General features: G+C 45.4%; 1 protein-coding gene across 10 annotated transcripts in view; it reads left to right on the top strand.

The window, feature by feature from the left end:
* ARHGEF11 (Rho guanine nucleotide exchange factor 11) overlaps positions 1-21238 on the top strand; it is a 111955-nt gene that overhangs the window by 60586 nt on the left and 30131 nt on the right. For 6 of the 10 annotated variants that reach the window (XM_027095056.1, XM_027095055.1, XM_027095053.1 and 3 more), the window contains exons 2-11: positions 2435-2523; positions 3515-3613; positions 7087-7136; positions 7481-7538; positions 8112-8290; positions 9137-9208; positions 14823-14942; positions 16638-16683; positions 17296-17372; positions 18867-19004. In XM_027095056.1, coding sequence (XP_026950857.1) covers positions 2435-2523; positions 3515-3613; positions 7087-7136; positions 7481-7538; positions 8112-8290; positions 9137-9208; positions 14823-14942; positions 16638-16683; positions 17296-17372; positions 18867-19004 — 928 coding nt within the window. Of the gene's footprint in view, positions 1-2056; positions 2106-2434; positions 2524-3514; positions 3614-7086; positions 7137-7480; positions 7539-8111; positions 8291-9136; positions 9209-14685; positions 14943-16637; positions 16684-17295; positions 17373-18866; positions 19005-21238 lie in introns of those variants that run through there. The other 4 variants (XM_027095057.1, XM_027095058.1, XM_027095061.1 and 1 more) reach the window with 3 other exon arrangements.

Here is a 21238-nt window from a genome sequence, read left to right as displayed (position 1 = left end):
CCATTTTATTGAGGTATAATTGACACACAGCACTGCCTAAGTTTAAGATGTACATCATAGTGACCTGGCATCCATGTATTGCAAAATGATTACCACAGTACGTTTAGTTATCATGCATAGATTCTAGGACACTTACTAAATGATGAGCTAAGTTGAATCTTTACCTTGGATGAGGAGGTGGGGGGTGGCAGGGCATGATGGACTAGGGTAATTTGAAGAAAGCCAGAACTTCTGGAAGTTCACCTTCTTGTCTGGCTGCCAGGTGTAGTAATGGGGAGTAGAGTGAGAAGAATATCTAGGAAGAAGGAACAGTATGGGCAAAGACAGGAGCCGGAAACCATGGCAAGAGAAAGAACAGTGAAGAGCAGGGACCAAAAATAGGACGGAGCATTCACTATGTCAGGCACAGGGGGTGCTGATCAACAAGACCACCCTGACTTCGTGGACCTTACGGCCCTACGGACAAGCGCACAAGCAGCTCCACTGATTGTATGCAGTAAGGATAGGTACTGGGAGCTGTGGGAGACAGCGGAGGGGCATCAGGCAGTACTTCCTTTTCGATGCTGTGCCTAATGGCTTCGCTTGAAGACAGGGTGACCTTTCTCCCAAGTACAATGGGGAAGCTCTAAAAGGTTTTAATCAGCAAAATGGCACAGGTAAATCTGCATTTTAGTAAGGTGGTTCTACTGCATTGGCCAGTTTCCACCCCGGGTCCTTCTTAGCTTGATTGTGGTTTTTTTTTAAACCAACCACCTCCAGTGTCTTGTCTGGTTTATGTCTTGTTTCGTTTTTCTTCCCTGCTTCCTCCTTTCCTGCGTCACTCTCTCCTGGGCCCCACGCTCTCTTCTTCCTTGATGTCCTTCTCTCTCTGATCCAAAGATCAGCCAGTAAAAAGCAGTCTCACCTGTCCAGGTAAGTGGGGTGCCAGGGTGAAGGGGGAAGAAGACCCCTCTTTTAAATTTAAAAGTTATTTATTTGTACTGTGTTGTATTTATTATTTGAATAGTTAGTACCTTCACATGACTCAGAATTTAAATGGTACGAACAAGAAGATAAGGAAAAGATTCCAACTCCATCCCTTTGCCCCGGCACAGTTTCCTTCCTCAGAGGCAACCAGTGATCTATGTTTTCTTTTGTACCCTTTCAGAGGTATTTTACACATTTTATATATATGTAAGCAAACATATAAACAAATCGTTCCTTCTCTTTTACCGTCTACATAATTCTGCATCTTCCTTTTTCCACTCAGCAGCATGTCTTGGAGACTATTCCTTATCATATGTAAAGAGCCCCCTCATTCTTTTATATGACTGAATACTGTGTCATTATATTGATATACTGCAGTTTATTTAACCAGTCACCCCTTATGAACACTTAGAGTCTTTGCAGTGTTTTGCCACTGCACACAGTGCTTACATGAAGCCCCTTCTACGTAGTCATTTGCTAGATACGAATAGGAGACACCCTCTGGAGGGGCAGCAACTATTGATTAGGAACTGGCAACTTGTACCCTTTTCTGAAAAGGAGAGGCATAGCAATGATCTCAGCTTCTCCTGTTCCTGCAGGGGCCCTATTATTCGATCTGGTTTGGTGATCCGTGGTACCTTGAGGTTGTAGGGCCTTAATAGTTTCTAAGCAGGGTGCCTCAAGCTGGCTGTAGGAATGGGGTTGCAATACTACCAGCAAACAGACCGGATTCCTGTTCTCCCATGGTACACACAAAATAAATGGAATTTCGGAGGCTTGGGTCATCATTGTACGCCTCCTTTCTAGAACAGGGTACAAGTTGCCAATTATCCAACAGGTAAAGTTGCCAATTACCCAACTAAAGGCCTAGTTACCCTCCTAGAGACACTTGTTTTGGAGAGGGACGAAGAGACGAAGCTAAAGTGAGAGAGAGTGTCTCTGATACAGCCACTGCAGTCCTCTGCTGTGTCCCTGCAGGCTTCTGTGTGTTTGTGACCCTCCCATCCTTGCCTTCCAGTCCCCCCTTCCTTACAAATCATCACCTAAAACTAACTAGCTGTTTGTTTTTTTCTTGTCTTTTTCTCGCATTCATTTTCTCCGCTGCCTCCGTTCTGTTCCATCAGCCCCATTGCAGCCTGGTAAGACCCAACAAGCATGTATATTTGTTCACACCCTGTTCTTGCTGTTGTCTCTTTGTCTCCTGACTCCAGGAAGGGCTATTTCCCTTCACGCCTTGCTGGGTATTAAAGAGATCATGCTTGCCTTGCCAACCTAGGATTCCAGATAGGTGATGTTGCCAGTGGGGTAGATGTGGCTGATCTCCCACCAGATTGAGCGGGTTACAGGGTGAGAGGGTCGGTCTCTTGTTACCCAAGACTCAGGGCCCCTTTGACAGAGCTTCCTTCTGCTACAAGGCTGGTCCCTCCCTGCCCAATTCATTGTTGTGCTTTTCTTACTCTTTCTCCAGGTTAAGTAGCCTGTCTTTGGGAGATTCAGCACCTGAACGCAAGTCCCCTTCCCACCACCGCCAACCCTCCGACACCTCTGAGACAACAGGTAACCTTCTCGGGGCATTAACACGTAGACACAGAGGTGTTTACCCATACAGACAGATCTGTATACCCCAGATGTAAAACAACTTAGCCTTTATGTTGAGCTCATAATGTGTGCTAGGTATTGTGTTATATGTTTTATACAGATTACCTTATTCAGTCCTTTTATCAATTGTGGAAAGTAGATTTTATCATACCTATTTTATGGATGAAGAAACTGAGACACAGAGTGGTTAAAAAATTTGCCAAGTGGACAGGCTTGTAGGAGACAAAACCAGGACCTAAAACCAGTTGAGTTTTAACTCTAGAATTCATGCTTTCTCCATCACAGGAAGCAGTCACACATACCTGCACACGTGCATGATGTCTAGTACACGCCCACAGGGATGGAGTCAGTTAGGAGTTATAGTCTCTCTTTCTTTCTTCATACGTTCTGCATATGGTTGTATGTGTGACAAACAGGGTTTTCTCTTGTCATTTATCCTTCCCTGGATTTTGACAAGGGGCCAGCCCTCAGTCACCCCACGTGAGTTACCCAGCTCTGCAGGACCAGCAAGCACTGGTGTCCCACCTGCTGTATTCACTGGACGTAATTTGATGGAAAACTTCCAGTCTCACTTAGGCTTCAATCCCAGGGCTGCTTCTCTGTAACACTAGCCTTCAGGCTGGAGTTGGCCATGCCCCTTCTTCGACCAGTCTCACCCAAACAGTCCTAAAAAGACAGACAGACATGAGAGAGACAAACATCTCAGCACCTCAGAGAAAGGAATTTCTTGTATAGCATACAGAGTAGATGCCCGGGTTTTGTCGATCCCTGAGGAAGGCAGGCATTGCAATAGTGTGTGTGGGCAGGAAAAGTCTGGGGAACCTGGAAAGGCTTTCTGGAGGAAGAAACACACTGGGACCTCCCTGGGTTGGTCTTGGCTTGTGTGCACTAACTTTCTGATGACAGCTCCTACCGAACTCCCTTCTTTCTCCTCCTTACCTCTCACCAGGTCTCGTTCAACGCTGTGTCATCATCCAAAAGGACCAGCATGGCTTCGGCTTCACCGTCAGCGGGGATCGCATTGTTCTGGTGCAGTCTGTGCGGCCTGGTGAGTGTTGCGTCCCTGCCACCTGCAGTGTACAGTTCTTACAAAGCCACCATGTATGCGACAGTGCCATAGGACTTGAGGAACTTGCATGTGCTTTCTCTGGAGGCCTGGGCATCCTGGGGCATGAATGATTCATTCTAGAACTGGTTCCCCAGGGGCATCTGGGGAAGTCTCCACAATGCTAAGCTTCCAGGCAGAACTTCTAGGGATCACACTCCAGGCTTGTTTCCCCTTTTGGAAGTGTGAAAATGGCAGAATAGCCTTCAGGTCATCAGGCAGGTGCCTGATTGCCCTCCAGGGGAGCTCCTCGTCCTGGGTTGGAAGATGCCGTGGAGAAATCGAAGACCCGCTTTCTTCTTTCTCACCTTCACATGACCTTGCTCCGTGCACGAATGGTCACTGTGCTGCAGCAGTTCACAGTTGAGACAGGCACACTGGTCTAAATGTATTTGCAGACATATTAACACTAAGTAATAAATGACCTAAAGATGTGTGTTGGACAGTACGTGGGAGGAAAGGGTGTTTGTAAGTTTGTATTTGGGTAGTTGGTGGTTCAAAGCTAAGTATTTCCCTTCTGATCAGTTTAGGAAGCCTCCTTAGAAGAAAATAGGATTTCAGGAGTAGTTTGAAAGATGGCCATGGAAAACACATTGGCGGGATAGAAATTTGGTGGGAAGGGAGGGCATTATAAGCAAATCGATCGAGTAACCAGTGATGTGTGAAAAAGCTTCAGATATTTCAAAGCACTATCATATGTCAGGTGGTAGAATCATTGTTGTTAAGTGACCCAGACTGAAGAAGATGATCAGGAAGGAGATGGGAGTAGGGGAGAGTATGAAGCAAGTATCCCTAACACAAGCAAGTGTCCATAACAGGAGTGAACTTCAGTGTAGCCAATGGGATTGGGCCTGGCAACGTGGTGCATCACAGGCTTGAAGAAGAGTACAAGGAAAGGGGTAGTGGGCAGGCCAGCATTTTCCCACTAAGAACAGTGCAAAATGGGAAGGAAATATACTTACATAATTTGGGAGAAATATTTGTGATTTATTTAATGGGAAAAGTGAAAAGAGTATTTCAAATTTATGACCAAAATGAGGTATGTGGATCATACAGGGATATAAATAATTATAGCTCCTTATGTTTGGTAGTTAACTTTTGTCAGTGAGAGGTTTGTTTTTCATATCCTAGGGTAGAGCTCTGAAAAGATACTTTTATTCTTTGCTTCCATATTCTCTCAAGGTTCCTGGACTAGGGTGAGACAGAGCAAGTGGGACTGCCAGTAACTTGTACTTTGCCTCTATGGTCTGTTTGATACAAAAAGTATGGGGACCCCCTCCAGTGAAGTGTGAGTTCAGCACTCTTCCAATTTTGCCTCCTCTCAGACCTGCAGAGGAAAGAACAAAATGATGGCTTGCAGTAAAATACGAGTTTTGGAAAATCTGTGTATGTATGAGTACTTCGGGCAGGAGAGAAGAAGAGACTTCATTTGGATTGGCATTGAAATCACAAGAGCAACAAAGCAGTTGTTGTCTTTTCCAGATTTTAGGTTTCTCAGTTCACTGTTTCTCAAAGTGTAGTCTGTGTTCTGCCTACATCAGAATCACCTAGGCCCTTAGGGTGATTGAAATCCTCATTCCGGGGCCCAGTCCCAGAAGTACTGAATCACTTGCTAGCAAGGGGGTCAAGGAATATGCTTTTTAACAAGTTCTCCTGGTGAGTCTCATGCTTACTGAAGTTTAGAACTTCTGCTCTAATTCCGTTACTCTGAAAAGTTTAATTTCTTTTAATCCCTAAGTTATTAGAAGTCACCTCATGTGTTTCATACATTCAGGCAAAATAGCTCTTTCCTCTCCACCTTTAGTTTCTAGATGACAGTGTAAAAGAGAGTTTTCAAGCTACGTGCAAGTACTTTTCCATAAATAGCACACTTAAGGTGAGGGTAGTCTGGGTCCCAATACTGAAAAGCCAAATTGGAATGTAGTCATCACTGTAATTTCTCTTTTCAGACTAGAAACATCTAGATGTGCTTTGTCGGAGTTTTGTTTTGATCAGATGAATGCAACTTACAGATTTAAGGATCATCTTGGGGCAGATTTACAAGAAACATAATTTTTATGCTTCTCGTGAACTTCTTTCTTTCTTTTTTTTTTTAATAAGCTTTCTGAATGAACATATTTTAAATATTTATTTATTTAGCTGCATCGGGTCTTAGTTGCATTACGCGGGAACTTCCATTGCAGCTCGCAGGCTCTTCGTTGTGGCACACAAGCTTCTCTCTAGTTGTGACGTGCAGGCTCCAGAGCACGCAGCCTCAGTAGTTGCGGTGCACAGGCTCAGTAGATGAGGCATGCGGGCTCAGTAGTTGTGGCACGTGGGCTGTCTAGTTGAGGCAGACGGGCTCAGTAGTTGTGGCACGTGGACTCTCTAGTTGAGGCACGTGGGCTCGGTAGTTGTGGTGCGTGAGCTTAGTTGCCCCGTGGCATGTGGGATCTTAGTTCCCCACCCAGGGATCGAACCCGAGTCCCCTGCATTGGAACGTGGATTCTTTACCACCGGACCCCCAGGGGAGCCCCTCATGAACTTATCTCATCATTAGTGTTTCTTATGCTTCCTGGGTATAACTTAAACTCGGACTCTAACTTATTTAAAACTACATTTGGCCTTCCATATCCGCGAGTTTCGCATCTGAGAATTCTGCATCTGTGGATTCAACCAGCTGCAGATTGAAATTTCCATCTGCAGTTGGTTGAATCCACAGATGCGAAACCTGCAGGTGTGTACTACTCCATTTTAAGTAAGGGACTTGAACATCTGCAGATTTTGATATCTGTGGGAGGTACTAGAACTAATCCCCGGTGGATACTGAGGGATGACTGTACGTGGTGATCAAAACCACTGCAGCTCCAGAACAATTTTTTACCAGAAAATAAAGCAGTGATCATTATCATCCTTGATGCTAGGAACCCCCGTAATATCCTTGTGAACTTCTCAGGGCTTAGGGACCACAGTTTGAAAACGCTTGTTGTAATCCTTTTCTCATATTCCTCTTAAAAATGATTATTACTTCAGCAATTATTTAATACAGTGAACTCGTTCTTCCCACTGGATAATAGAAATAACTCTTATTTGACCTTGGAACATCTAGACACATTCAAATAAAGCACACATTACTCTCCCCAGAGCATGGCCCTGCCTCTCTGCCACCTTGGCCTGGCTCTCAGAGGAGAAGTCTGGCTTCTGAGCCAGGTGGAGGAAAGAGCAAGAGATGTGTCCTTATACAGTCCAGTCCAGCTCAAAGGTAGTTGTGTCACTGGAGCAGAATAGGATGTACACCCAGCATTTGAGGCACTTAACACAGAGAGGTGAGAAGAGATTTGAGGGGGAAGGTGACCTGACAGGGTTGTTGGTGTAGATTCAGCCACCTCTGGAAAGGTCGTGGGGCTCTGCTGACCAGGCCTTCTCCTTCCTCACAGGAGGTGCAGCCATGAAAGCCGGTGTGAAAGAGGGCGACCGGATCATCAAAGTGAGTGACCTTCCCTCTCCGCCCCAGAGGAGGGGGTGCAGCGTCACTTCTGGCCTTGGCCATCCTCCACACTTCCGTTTTCGTACCAGCTGTCATCAGCCACTGAGTAGGGGGGTGGTACCATGAGAGTGAGTAGTATAATGTGACAGAGACTGGGGACTAAGATAGCTGGGTTCCATATTCTAGGCCCTTCTTGACTCTGACCAAGCTTCTGTAATGTTTTACTATGCTAGAGAACATTGATAAATGGCTCCCTAAAGGAGTGGCGATTGACCACTGACCAGGAGAAGGATCCCCTGGGCTTCCACTGCCATTACTCAATAATGTCGTTTGTCCCCCAACAGGTGAACGGCACCATGGTGACCAATAGCTCACATCTGGAAGTGGTGAAGCTTATCAAATGTGAGTTGGGGAGAGCTGACAGTGAAAGAAATTAGGGGATCAGATGGGGCACGGGTGGAAGCAGGCCTGTTGCCCCAGGAGGCTTCCTTTGTAGACGTGCGAGGCAGCCGAAGTCTTTCTTCTTGGCCTGATCATCGTAGACTACCACAGTTCCCCACTGTCATTTCAAGTGGAGACACTATTAGTCTCTCATCCGACATCTTTATTTTTCCACCCATCTTTGCCCTATGTTTTAGATCATATTCTACTAAGACCAGGTCTCACTCAGATACCACTCACTCCCCTCTCCCAGTCCCAGGAAACAAGGGACTGGGCAGGCAGCTCCCACATAGTTACGGGTGGGATTTTGGTTGAGGCCTCTGCATGAGGAAAGGGAAGGAAGGGATACTTGTGTTGATGCAGGATGGAAGGACAGGAATTAGAGAACAGGTGGGGCATTAAAAGTGAGGAGAACTTTACCTGCAGAATTATAAGCTTAATGGAAGGAGAAGGGAGAACCCCCTCCTTTGTACCTTGAATGTCTGCTATTGAGAACAATACCACTTGAGCAAGCCTCTCTTTGCCTTCCTCCAGCTGGTGCCTATGTTGCACTGACCCTCCTGGGCTCTTCACCCTCGTCCATTGGTGTCTCTGGGCCCCAGCAGGACCCAGTCCCAGCAGGAGCTCCCCGAGTCACCCCTGTGATCCCACCACCACCACCTCCTCCACCTCTGCCACCTCCACAGCGCATCACAGGACCCAAACCTCTGCAGGTAATGGTCTGCCTACTCCTCTCCTCATTCTGGTGTCCCTTTGAAGAGCTCCCCATTGGAATGAAAGCAGGTTAAATCAAATGGCAGGCTGGCAGAAAGAGACAAGCCAAAGAGCTGTATGAAGGCCATCAAAAAGTAGAGCAAAATGAGAACTGCATTAAAGGGGTGTTCCATGCCTTAGTGTCCTCTTTCCATGTAAGTGCATATGCAGTTTATCAGATAGCAGCATGCAGTGTGTTTCCTGTGTGTGTGCAAGACTCTAAGGAGGCCCTTTGAGAGTTCTCCTCCCCGTCGGGGAGAAGGTGCACACCTCCAGCCATGGTCAGAGGCATCTGTAAAGACTGTTGCCAGTCATTGTTACAAGGGTGTGGAATAAGTCAAGGAGTAGGGGAAAAGGCTTCCTGGGGAGAAAGGCTGCTTGGAGGAATGAAATATGGAGCCTAGTCTGTAGGGGAGAGAGTCAGGAAAGGACAAGAATAGTAGGGAGAGAACCCAAGGACCAGGATAACCTGTGTGAGGAGTTAAAAGAGGACAGGAGGCAGATAGGAATAGGGAACAGGATTTTCTGGTTGGAAAGAAGACTGACCAGCAAGTCCTGGGAGACTTCAGAGAGCAATTGATAACAGATGTGATTACAGCCAGGGTTTCTAGGAAATTAGGAATGAAATCAAAATCAGATTTTATGTTTACTGAATTTCAGTGAGATACTGAGTGTTATACAAAACATTCTTACGACCCAGGCTCTACTCTCATAGCTTTCCTTGAACAGGAATCAGCTAGTAGACGAGACTAAAAGCTATTGATCTGGTCCCCAATTCTCACTACTGTCATATTTTCCATTCTTAGGATCCTGAATTTCAAAAACATGCCACCCAGATCCTTAGGAATATGCTGAGGCAGGAGGAAAAAGAGTTACAGGTAAGGTCGCTGCTGAGGGTAGATTGGCCATTGCCTTAATGAAATAATACTTTATCAGAGCAGTCTGCCAATGTGTACAACTTAATTTGCAGGCCATATCCTATCACAGTAAAACCTTAAAAAGTCAAACTTCAGGCCTACTAAAGAATTGTCATAGGCCAGTGGAATTTGTTAAAGCAGAATTTGATGGATAGAGTGAATAGGGTAATAGAGCTTATGGTAATAGATTAGAATGGTGACTATGTAGAGAAAATACAAACAAGTGATGAGACAGGTAGAATAAAATGAGGGAACATGAGAACTGAGGAAAATCAGTTGGAATTGATCTTAGAGGTTCTGGGAAGGGAAGGATAAGAGGGAAGGAAGGTGGGGGTGGGGGGTGAATGCCAGGCCAGGCTGATGGAGGAGGGGATGCAGAGAGATTTCCAGGCCTGGGGAATGATGCACAGCGAGAACAGGAAGAAGATTAATTTGGCTGGAAGGGAATAACCAGATTCCTATAATAGCCATGGCTTACAATGGGCTTCTTGCCCCTTCATTTCAATTCAACAAATTTCTAAGTTCCCACTGTATGTAAAGCATTGCTTTAGTTCCTACAGTATACAGAGATTAAAACGATTAGACAGTTCTTGCCCTCAACATGTTTACAATCTCATGGGGAAAATTCACATTACGGTAAGAGAGTGGGAGGAACAAAGAGCTTGCAATAAGAGAACAAAGAAGAGAGCAGTTAATTAATAATGGGAAATGTGAGGGAAACTTCACTGAGAAGATTGTATTTCCGCTGGGCCTTGAAGGATAGGGCTTCAGTAGGCAAAAGAGATGAGGAAGAGAATGCTGGTAAATGGACAGCATAGGTCAAAGGCACCAAGACATGAAATTGTACTCATTTATTTAACAAACATTGAGTTCCTGCTGTGTGCCAGGTACTGTGTGTGTGCTGCAGTGGAGGCATGGGCCAGTGCTGGGCACAAAGGTTAGAATGGTTATAAAGATAAGTGAGAGATGAATCTTTCCCTTAAGGAGTTTATAATCCAGTAGAATATCAATGGATGAATGAAGATAAAGTTATACTGCACTATAATAAGTGCTGATACTTGCATTTTGATGCAAGTCATAGAATAATCAAGATAGTGTGGTCCTGGTATAAAGATAGACCTATAGATCAGTAGAATAGAATTCAGAGTTCAGAGATTAAGCCATACATCTGTGGTCAATTGGTTTTTGACAGTGTCAAGATAGTTCAGTGGAGAAAGAATGGTCTTTTCAACAAATGGTTCTGGGACAACAGGATATCTATATGCAGAGAATGAATTTGAACTCTTACCTCACACAATAAACAAAATTTAACTCAAAATGAATCAAAGGGCCTTCCCTGGTGGCGCAGTGGTTGAGAGTCCGCCTGCCGATGCAGGGGACACAGGTTCGTGCCCCGGTCCAGGAGGATCCCACATGCCGCGGAGCGGCTGGGCCCGTGAGCCATGACCGCTGAGCCTGCACGTCCGGAGCCTGTGCCCCACAACGGGAGAGACCACAGCAGAGAGAGGCCCCCGAACCAAAAAAAAAAAAAAAAAAAAAAAAAGGATCAAAGACTTAAATGTAAAAGCTAAAACTATTTTTAAAAACTCTAAGACTCTTAGAAGAAAATATAGGTATAAATCTTTATGACCTTGGATGAGGCAACAGTTTCTAGGCTGTGACACCAAAAGCATAAACAACCCCCCCAAAAAGATAAATTAGACTTCATCAAAATTAAAAACTTTTATCCATCAAAGGACACTGTCAAGAAAGTAAAAAGACAACCACAGAATAGGAGAAAATATTTGCAGCACATATATCTGATAAGGGTCTAGTACCAGAATATGTAATAGACGCTTAAAACTCAACCCAATTTAAAAGTTAGCAGAGAATTTGAATACACAGTCCAATAAAGAAGACATACAAATGGCCAATAAGCACATGAAAAGATGCTTAATATCATTAGTCATTAGGGAGAGGCTAACCAGAACTACGAGATACCACTGCACACGCACTAGGATAGCTAGAGCCAAAATAGCAGTTATTGGTGAGCATGTGGAGAAGTTGGAGAAATGTTTGTTTATATTTTGTCTACATATCCGCTATCCTAATCTACTCCCGCCGTAGTGCAGCCAGTTTGGCAATTCTTCAAAATATTAAACGTACAATCTGTCAATTCCACACCAAAGTATATACCCAAGAGAGTTCAAAGCATAAAACCTGTACATAAACATTCATAATAGCATTGCTTAATTGCATAATGGCCAAGAAGTGGAAACAACCCAAATTCCCATTAACTGATGAGTAGATAAACAAAATGTGTTGTATCCATAAAGTGGGATATTATTCAGCCATAAAAAGGAATGAAGTACTGATACATGCTTTAACATGGAAGACCCCTGAAAACAGACTAAGTGAAAGAAGCCAGACACAAAAGGCCACATGTTGTATGATTCCATCTGTGTGGAAGTCCAGAAGAGGTAAATCCATAAAAACAGCAAGTAAATTAGTGGTTGCCAGGAGGTGGAGGAAGGGGAAATTGGGAGTGACTGCTTTCTTGTTGGGTTGATAGAAGTGTTCTGGAATTAGATAGTGGGGATGTTTGTACAACTCTGTGAATATACTAAAAACCACTGAACTGTATACTTTTCTTTTTTAATATTTATTTATTTTCTTTATTTTTTTGGCTACGTCGGGTCTTAGTTGCGGCCTGCGGGATCTTTTTCGTTGACGTGCGTCGGCTCTTGGTTTTGGTGTGCGGGCTTAGTCGCCCCGTGGCATGTGGGATCTTAGTTCCCCGACCAGGGATCAAACCCGAGTCCCCTGCCTTGGAAGGCGGATTCTTTACCGCTGGACCACCAGGGATGTCCCCTAAATTGTATACTTTAAAATGGCGAAGTTTATGTTATGTGAATTATATGTCGATAATAATTTTTTAAATATTTTTTAAATGCCATTAAAGCCCAAAAGAAGGATTAATTAATTATGCAGTGATCAGAGGAGGCTTCATGAGATGACATTCCAGTTGGGTTCAGTCTTTTTCACTCTGGAATGTGCTTTGCGCCTTCAATACCATGATGAGCTTGAAGTTTATTCTGAAAGCAGTGGGAATTGATCAAAGGATTTGAGTAGGGGAGTGATCATATCTTCAACTCAGTTTTCTTTAGAAAAGTGTGTTAAGTGGATTGACACATAAGGAAACTATCTCGGAGGCTGTTTCAGTAGATAAGAAATGATGAAAAAAAAGATTAAAAATAAAGTTAATGAGAAATTTAAAAAAAAGAAAGAAATGATGACCAATTTAACAAGAACAGCAGGAGTAAGAACAGAAGGAGGGATGGCAATGTGAGACACATTGAATTCCCTCCATTCCCTGGTGGTCCAGGGGTTAGGACTCTGCGCCTCCACTGCAGGGGGCATGGGTTCGATCCCTGGTCGAGGAACTAAGATCCCTCATGCCACTCGGCGTGGCCAAAAGAAAAAAGAACAGAAAGGATTGGCAATGGGAGACATCTCAGGGGTCAGGTCAGTAGAACATATCAACTGGAAGGGGGAGGTAAAGAAGAAGAAAGCAAAGATAGCCCCAAGTTTGTGTGCCTACATAGATGGTGATACCATTGATGGAGTGAGGCGGAAGAGAAGAGCAGGGTTTAGGGGAAAGGAGTGAAGGTGATCTTTGGATGTACTGAGTTTAAGCACCCATGGGAGGTTCAGATAAAAAGATCATCCACCAGGCGCATGGAGATAACAAGGATGAACCTCAGGAGAAAAGATTGGGTTGAAATAGAGATTCGGGTGGCCTCAGCATACAGGTGGTAGTTGAAACTGGGGACTAGACGGTATCACCTAGGGCACCACTGCAGAAAAGAGGAGAGAGCTGAGGGCAGAATTTCGGAACATCCGTGCTTCTGTAGCACACCGCACCAACCTCTAACATCACACCAGTTGCTGTTGTATTTGTATTTTAATTATTTATTTGTCCTCCTCTATTGGGCTAAGTTCCTTAAAGGCCAGGACCATGCCCACATTTGCATATTCCTCCTGCACAGCTGGCACAGGGCCTGGTGTGTATCAGCTCCCTGTAAATGTTTGCAGGGCTGAAGGCTCACCTAGATTGAAGAGAGGAGGAGGGGGTAAAGCTGTGGTTGGGGAGAGGGGTGTGAGGTGACCCAAGACAGTGTTGAGTTAAGAAGTCAAAAGAGGATAGCATTTGGAGGAGGTGGGTGTTTAAAGAGGTCTGGAGAGATGAGGACTAAGAAGAGACCATTGGATTCAGCCAGTGGGTCATTTCGCCTTTGGAAGAGCGAGGTGATGAGCGGAACTCAGCTGTGTATGCTGAAGAGTGGCTGGAAGGCTACGAAGTCTGGGCTCTGCATAGAGACTCCTGTTTGGAAACATGTGGCTGTGAAAGGAAAGAGAAAAGACTGAGGCGGTGGCTTGAAGAATAATCAGACTTGATGGAAAAGGTTTTGTTGTAGTGGCTTGTTTTTGTTTTAAGACAGGAAACGAGCATTTTTGTAGGGTGAGGGGAAGGAGCCATTGGAAAGAGGAGACTTTGGAGATACGTGAACGATGCCCAGGAGGAGCCCGAGGCAGCTGGAGGCACTAACCTTGTGGAAGATTTAGACAGAGTTTCTATTCTGAGAAAGAGGGAAAGGGTGGCTGCAGATGCCTTGAAATGGAGTAAAGTTGGGAAAGTTCTTACCAGCCGATACTATCTGCAGAGACTAAGAGGAGGGTTGGGGGCTTGAGAGGCGTGGAGAAGATGAGACGGCAAGCATGGCCCCAGACGATCTTGGAGAAAATGTGCACCTGACGTCTTTATTTAACTATTTAACCCGCCCACTTCACTGAGCATTTCATTTGGTAGTAAAACGATAATAGCTGCCATGTATTCAGTCAAGTAATTATGCACCAGACATTCTGCTCAGCACTTTCCATACATAATCTCATTCAGAACGTACAGCCATCCCCAAAGGCAGGTACCGTCGTCTCCATTTGATCCATGAGGACGTAGTAAAGCTTGCCCAAGTCTACACAGCTAGTAAGCCAGAATTCAGAGCCAGGCCTCCCTGACTGCAAAGCCCAAGCCCTAAACACGCATGCTGTGCTCTGCCGTATGCTGGGAGGATGCTAGATAAGTCTCAGAGTGATTCCCAGCTACAGGGCTGGGGGACGGGGGTGCTTCTTCCTCTCATCTCCTGTGGTTCTCACTGTGTGTATGTTTCCTCCTTAGCACTTTTTTGTGTGTGCTGGTCTGGCCAGTCACTTAAATATCTAACCCTTCGGCAGCAGTCAAGGAAGACCTCATTTAGCAAGTAGGCCTTAAGAACAGGTCAGATTAGGATGGGCCTTTGTGTCATGTCTTCTTTCTCTAGTTGCCTCGTGTTCTTTTTCTCACCATTTATACCTCTTTCTGCTCCTGAGTGATGGTGAAATAACATGTATCTCCTAGGAGGCAGAGATCTCCTTTCTCTCCTCTTTGTTTTGGGATAACTGCCTACTCTCCCCACTGGTGAGTCGTCCATTCTCTACTAACCACTCCTCTGCCTTTTCCCTTCCTCCTTGTCCTCCTTGCCCCCCCCCCGCCCCCCAGCGTATCTGTGAGGTGTATAGCCGGAACCCCGGCAGCCTGCTGGAAGAGCAGATCGAAGGCGCCCGGCGGCGAGTCACTCAGTTACAGCTGAAGATCCAGCAGGAGACTGGTGGCTTAGTGGTGAGTGATGATAGGCGTAGCTCTAGGAAGGGCACGTGCAGGTGGACGGAGGGGAGAATAAGGGAGAAATCTAGGACGGAGGCTTCCCGAGTCATACAGGACCGCAGGGCTGAGCCAGTGAGTGTTTAGTGTTTTACAAAGAAACAGGTCAGCAGTTCTTTATGTAGCACCACAGAGACTGAGCACTGTCCTGACACTTGGGATCTCATAAAAAGAAATAGCCTGTTTCTTGCCCTCCAGCAGCTTACAGTTGCAATAGAAAGAAATAAATATGAAATAAATCAGACTGTCGGCTTTAATCTCGTAACTATCCATCCCCTTCTGGGTAGTTTCCTCATAGCTGATGTATATTCCGACACTAATTTTACTCAGTATTCATCTGGTAGCTTTTCCCATCACCTCTCCCTTCAGTAATGGGTCTTCTCAAAGAAGTACGAGCACTTTTAAAAGTCAGCCTAAGTAAAGGATCTCCAGTCAGTTGAGAGGGGTCTGTAGCAGTACTAACCACACTTTGTGGGAAATCCCAGAGAGGAGGCACTTCCTTATCTGTTCTAGTCAGGGACTTATTAATTAATAAGTATTAATTAGTGTCTTACTTCTCTCCGTCAGGCCTTAATTCTTTGGGTAAATAAGTAACTCTCCAAAAACTTTAAGATCTCCAAGAATAATATTTGCCAAAGCCAATAGAAAATTATTTGAGGATTATCTACTTTCTTTTTCAGAACATCCAGATCAAAAAAGTCTGGGAAACACAGGCTAATCAAATTTAAACTTTTATTTTCTGAAGGACTTCTCGGTATCACACGGTTGATAGGAGCTCAGGTTTAGGACTTAGACCGTCTGGATTCACCTCCCAGCTATAGTGCTCACCAGCTTTAAGACTCTTGGGCAAGTGACTTAACCCCTGGGAGCCTTGGTGTCCTCATTTATGAAATGGAGCTACGGCAGGATCTGCCTAGTAGTGGTATTGTCAGAATTAAAGGATGCCCTCAGCACGGGGCCAGTGCATGTTTGCTGCTGCCGCTGCCTCTGCGCTCGTGTGCTCTGTAAGTGGTTGAGTCTGAAACATTCAGCTTGGAATCTAGGGGTCTGAGCGCCAACCCTGGCTTTATAGTTTACCTGCTGTGTACCTTGGGCAAGTTACTTAAAACCTCTGGGCTTCTGTTTCCTCATTTATAACATGGGAGTACTATACCTGCCTCAGAGTTGTTGAAAAACTCAGTGAGATATAGACAAGAGTGCATCATAAACAGTAAAGCACTGGCAACATAATTCCCTCCACAAATGGCTGGTCAGCCCCAGTCCAGCGCCTGTCAGTCTTCAAAGATCTTTAGAGGCAGAGCTTTCCATCTGCTAGAGCTTTTCATACTCCTTGATAGTTCGGAAGTTCTTTCTGTGTCCAGCCCAACTAAGGCAATAGACGCTTTGAGGTCCAGGGTGAGAAATCAAGTAAGTTTTTAGAATTTTGCTAATAGTAAAGCTCCCTTTTCACCATTAGGGGTCACCATTCTCCTCAAACTGTACAAATGAAGCACTAGCTCTTCCAAAGGGGCATTTTTCAGGCAATGAAGCAGAAGAGGCCACTAATTGTAAGCAGATGTTATCTGCTGAGACTGAGGGAAGGGTTGATTGGAGGAAAACAGTAGGGGGAGAGGTTCACAGCATATGTCCGCCCTCCGGACCTTTCTTTTTTAGGACATACTTCCGCTATATGGTGACACCAGCCAGAGATCATCAGAAGGTGAGTCCCGTCAGCACGCCTTTTCTCTCTGGCACATCTCTAGTCTACATTTCTTATCTATTCTGTTGTCCCATCCCTTTGGGGCAGATTCAGGGGGAAAAAATATAGTCCCTGCCTCTGAGAAATAGAATAATGACAGAAAGCAGTACCAGTGACAGGGAACTTGGATACAACTTATTCAGTAGAAATGAGTGTATAACCAGTAGCCCTGGATAGATAAGTGCCAGGAGAATACTAGAATGATGGTGGTCCAGACAACAGCATGCCTACCAGCACCTAGCAGCTAGGAGCTCAAGAGATGCTGTCATAAGAGGAGATGGATGGGAACCAGAAGAGGGTTGGGATGAGCTTGAGGGCTAGCACTCGTTGCAAGGTAGAGCTATGGAGGATTATTTTAGGAGGTTGACACTGCCTGGGCTCAGGTGTACAGGTAGGTAAAAGCTAGGTGTAGAGGTTCTCGGGGAGTCGTGTAAGAGAGATGAAGGGAAACTGGGAAAGAAAGGCAGGTGGCAGCTTCGCCCTCCTGCCCTGGGCACAGGTTCCCAGAATAAAGGCCCTTCTTTCCCCCAGGCCACAGCTCCTTCCTCACTGTGTAAACTCTTTTATCCTCAGGCCGACTCTCTCTGGATTCCCAGGAGGGGGACGGTGGCCTGGACTCTGGCACAGAGCGCTTTCCTTCCCTCAGCGAGGTGAGTGCCAAAGCGGGGGGAGCCCCTTTTAAAACCATACATTCAGTTTTCCTTGTCTGAACACCTAAAGGTTCTGTGCTCACTGCTTACACCAAGGCCTCTGGCCTGTCATCTGTGGCCCTCTGGTATAGTTCCAGTTCCAAGGGTTTTAGTCATTCTGCTCTGGGATCCAAAAAAAGGGGGTTCAGATGCATCCTGCACTCAAGATCAGCGAATCTGGCTTCTGTTTTATCATCGTCAACTCTGTAGTACAGAGTCGGGTGGAGAAGGAGGCCATGTCTTTAACTGTAGCAAGCCTTTTTTGAGTGTAAGGGAGCAGAGACGAAAATTCTCTAAAACAGTGACTGGACCAGAAACACGTTGCCAGCTGGCTGCGAATAACACCATCTTGGGGTAAATACAATGAACCTGGCCTAATCGGAGGGGGCAGCCTCTCTTTCTTTGTCACAGATTTTTCTGTACTTGAACAACTTATCTTTTCTGGAGTGGTCAGAAGAACTTCAGGCTTTGGCTTCAAAGGTTGTCTTCTAGGTGTTCTCAGTCTGCATATATTAATTGCAAATATAAACTTGCAATATAAAAATTAGAGTGAATGGAAGAAGTAATAATGGTGTGAGCAAAATATTTACTTAGCCAGCTTAATTAAATACGTGAATAAGTAATTGAAAACATGTTTAAAACCTAATTTTAAATAATAGTTGGAATTTTATTTCTTTACTGCTCCTGTCTATTCGTGGGAAGATGATGAATGTACGTGGAAGGATCAGTATGTCAGAAAGACACCAAGAAGGGGGAGGAGGGTCCTAAATAATCCACAGTTGACATTCCCCTGCAGGCTCCACATCTGGAAGCAATGCAGCCTAGTGGGCAGTGGGTTGAGACTGCCCAGGTTGCATCCAGGGAACACCACATTACTAACTATTCGACCTTCAGCAAGTCCCAGAACCTCTCCAAGTCTTAAGTTTCCTTGTGTGAGAAGTGGGAGGAATAATAGTTTCTACCTCAAAGGGCTATTGTGAGCATTAAATGAGGTGATACATAACCAAGGGCTAGTATAATGTCAGGCACAGAGTAAGTACTGGACTTTTATTAGCCAACGAGCAGAGCCCTGAGGGTCTTCTGGATGAGTTTTTTTTTGTTTTTTTTTAATTTTTGGCTGCGTTTGGGCCTTCGTTGCTGCATTCAGGCTTTCTCTAGTTGCAGCGAGCGGGGGCTACTCTTCCTTGCGGTGCGTGGGCTTCTCACTGTGGTGGCTTCTTTTGTTGCAGAGCACAGACTCCAGGCACGCGGGCTCAGTAGTTGTGGCTCGCGGGCTCTAGAGCGCAGGCTCAGTAGTTGTGGCACACGGGCTTAGTTGCTCTGAGGCATGTGGGATCTTCCCGGACCAGGGCTCAAACCCGTGTCCCCTGCATTGGCAGGCGGATTCCTAACCACTGAGCCACCAGGGAAGTCCCTGGACGAGTTTCCTTCTCACAGAATTCTCTGTTCCTCTAGTCATTGGTGAATCGGAACTCAGTACTGTCAGACCCTGGGCCGGACAGTCCTCGAACCTCCCCTGTGATCATGGCCCGGGTGGCCCAGCACCACAGGCGGCAGGGCTCGGATGCATTGGTTCCCCCCAGCGGTGACCAGGTGAGTGATCAGAGCCACCGTGCGCTTTTGCTTTCCCTGTTTTCAGAACTGGGTTACCCATACGTGGCCTTGAACGATCAGACTAAACCCTGTTTTGAGATGGACACTAGAGGACAAATAGTAAAGGGAGAACATGGTTTAAATGCATACATGGAAGTAAGGCTATCTCAGTCTCTGGGTGAAGAGTCCGTGAATGCATCTGTAGGGAAGTGATGTCCAAGGAGCAGATCGCTGGTCTTTCTTTTAATGTCTGTATAGAATGAGAAATAGGTTGGTTCAGTGTTTCTCCAGAACACTAATTTTCAACCTTCTCTTTCTTTAGCAAAGTCCTTTTCTTGAGCAAAATCTTATTATTTGGTACCCTAATACAGAAAACAAATAAATGCTCAGCTATCTGGGACTTTTCCTAATCAATCTCCCCACCTCGGCCCCCACCTCAGGGGCACTTCTCCAGAGCCCTAAGGTTCTGCAAAGCCTGATTTGAAAGCCACTGCTTTCAAGGGTAGAACTAGGTCCAGGGGAGATTTCAGGAAGACAGTTTTTGGCTCCATACAAAAAGCTTGCAAAGAACCTGAGCTATCAGACAATGGAATGGGCTGACTTGAGAGCCCGGGAATTGCCTGTCATTGTTCAGGCAGAGGTTAGGTCATTCCTTGTTAGAGACAGTGGCAAGAAAGCTCCGAGTTTTGTAAAGCAGTGTTTCTTAAAATTCATCTGCTACCACCATAATTTTTTTTCCATATCCTCATACCAACTATATAATGTTACTTAATATTTTTCTTTAAGCTAACTCACTTTTTAAAACTTAAATTTGTTTTTAAAGGAAATTTGCCATTATATTAAAACCAACATCATACACGGTTTGATGCGCTAGTTCTCCCCATAGGATAGAGTTTAGTTACTTTCAGATCTTGGAGGGGGAAAGGCAGGGAAGTGGATCTCACATGTATTAAAATGCCTAGTGCACCAGCTGCTGTGCTAGATCTTTTAGGAACAAATCTCATTTAATTCTTACCACCAGAAAAGGAGATAGGCATTAGAATCTTCATTCAGTGAGGAAACTGAGGCAGAGAAAGGCTAAGGGACCGTTCAAGGACTCAGCTTGCTAATGGCAGCATCAGACTAGAACTTAGCTTTCCTGAGCCCCAGTGCAGGGCTGCCTCCTGTCCTAGATGCTCTTTGATCACCCCTCCCACTCCTCCACCACCACCACCACCACTCCCCCTTAGTAGTACTATAGGGCCAAGGTCAGGCTGCCAGGCAGGGTCAGGTGCACATGGTGTTCTTTTTTTGGGTTTTGGGTTTTGGGTTTTGGGTTTTTTTTACAGTATGCAGGCCTCTCACTGTTGTGGCCTCTCCCATTGCGGAGCACAGGCTCCGGACGCGCAGGCTCAGCGGCCATGGCTCACGGGCCCAGCCGCTCCGCGGCATGGGGGATCTTCCCGGACTGGGGCACGAACCCGTGTCCCCTGCATCGGCAGGCGGACTCTCAACCACTGTGCCACCAGGGAAGCCCCCACATGGTGTTCTTAAGGGAGGTTTTCATTTAGGTGGCTAATAGAAGCAGGTGTAGAGTAATTGGTCTTGGAGTCCTTTTCCTCCTTCTCTGAATTTGTTTCAACTTCTGAAAACTATTTAAATTGTTATTTTTGAGTGATAAGAGCAAATATAGTATAGTTCCAGTTTCTTAATAATAATCTATGTTAGTAAGAGCAGAGGTGGACACCTGTACTATCCATGAAACTTGCAGCAGCTGGGGGATGGAATCATAGGGAATTCGAACTTTGTTATGTAATTCTGCAATGTTTGATTTTCTTATGATAAACATATTCTGCTTTTGCAATCAGAAAAACTGTATGTTTGTAAAGACTTTAAAAAAATAAATCCTCCCGCCCAAACAGGCAACAACCTAGTGCTTTCAGGTTTCACTAGAGAGCCAAGCAGAGACAGAAGTGATCATCCCACACCCCCTGGGCATCCTGGATCCCAAGGGATTCAGAGCCTAAGGTGTTAGGGGAGAGGAGGATACTCAGGATGCGTCTGAGGAATTGAGGTCCAGCACATCAGGCCTGACTCTGCAACTTCCAGTATGCCATTATAAGTGAGTGCTAGACTCTGATCTCTGAGATGCATCCTGGGTCTCTCGAGTTCTATACTCAGTCATTCTGAGCACAGAGTCTGTAAGTACCCAGGAGAACAAAAATGAGTGAGGTGTGTCAGGGAGGAACCGTCAG

The sequence above is a fragment of the Aethalodelphis obliquidens genome, unplaced genomic scaffold, assembly GCF_003676395.1.
Source record: "Aethalodelphis obliquidens isolate GAN/ISIS:26980383/991018 unplaced genomic scaffold, ASM367639v1 scaffold90, whole genome shotgun sequence".
Lineage (NCBI taxonomy): Eukaryota > Metazoa > Chordata > Mammalia > Artiodactyla > Delphinidae > Aethalodelphis > Aethalodelphis obliquidens.
Note: the sequence above shows the minus strand (reverse complement) of the source record. Positions and strands in the feature narration are given on the sequence as shown.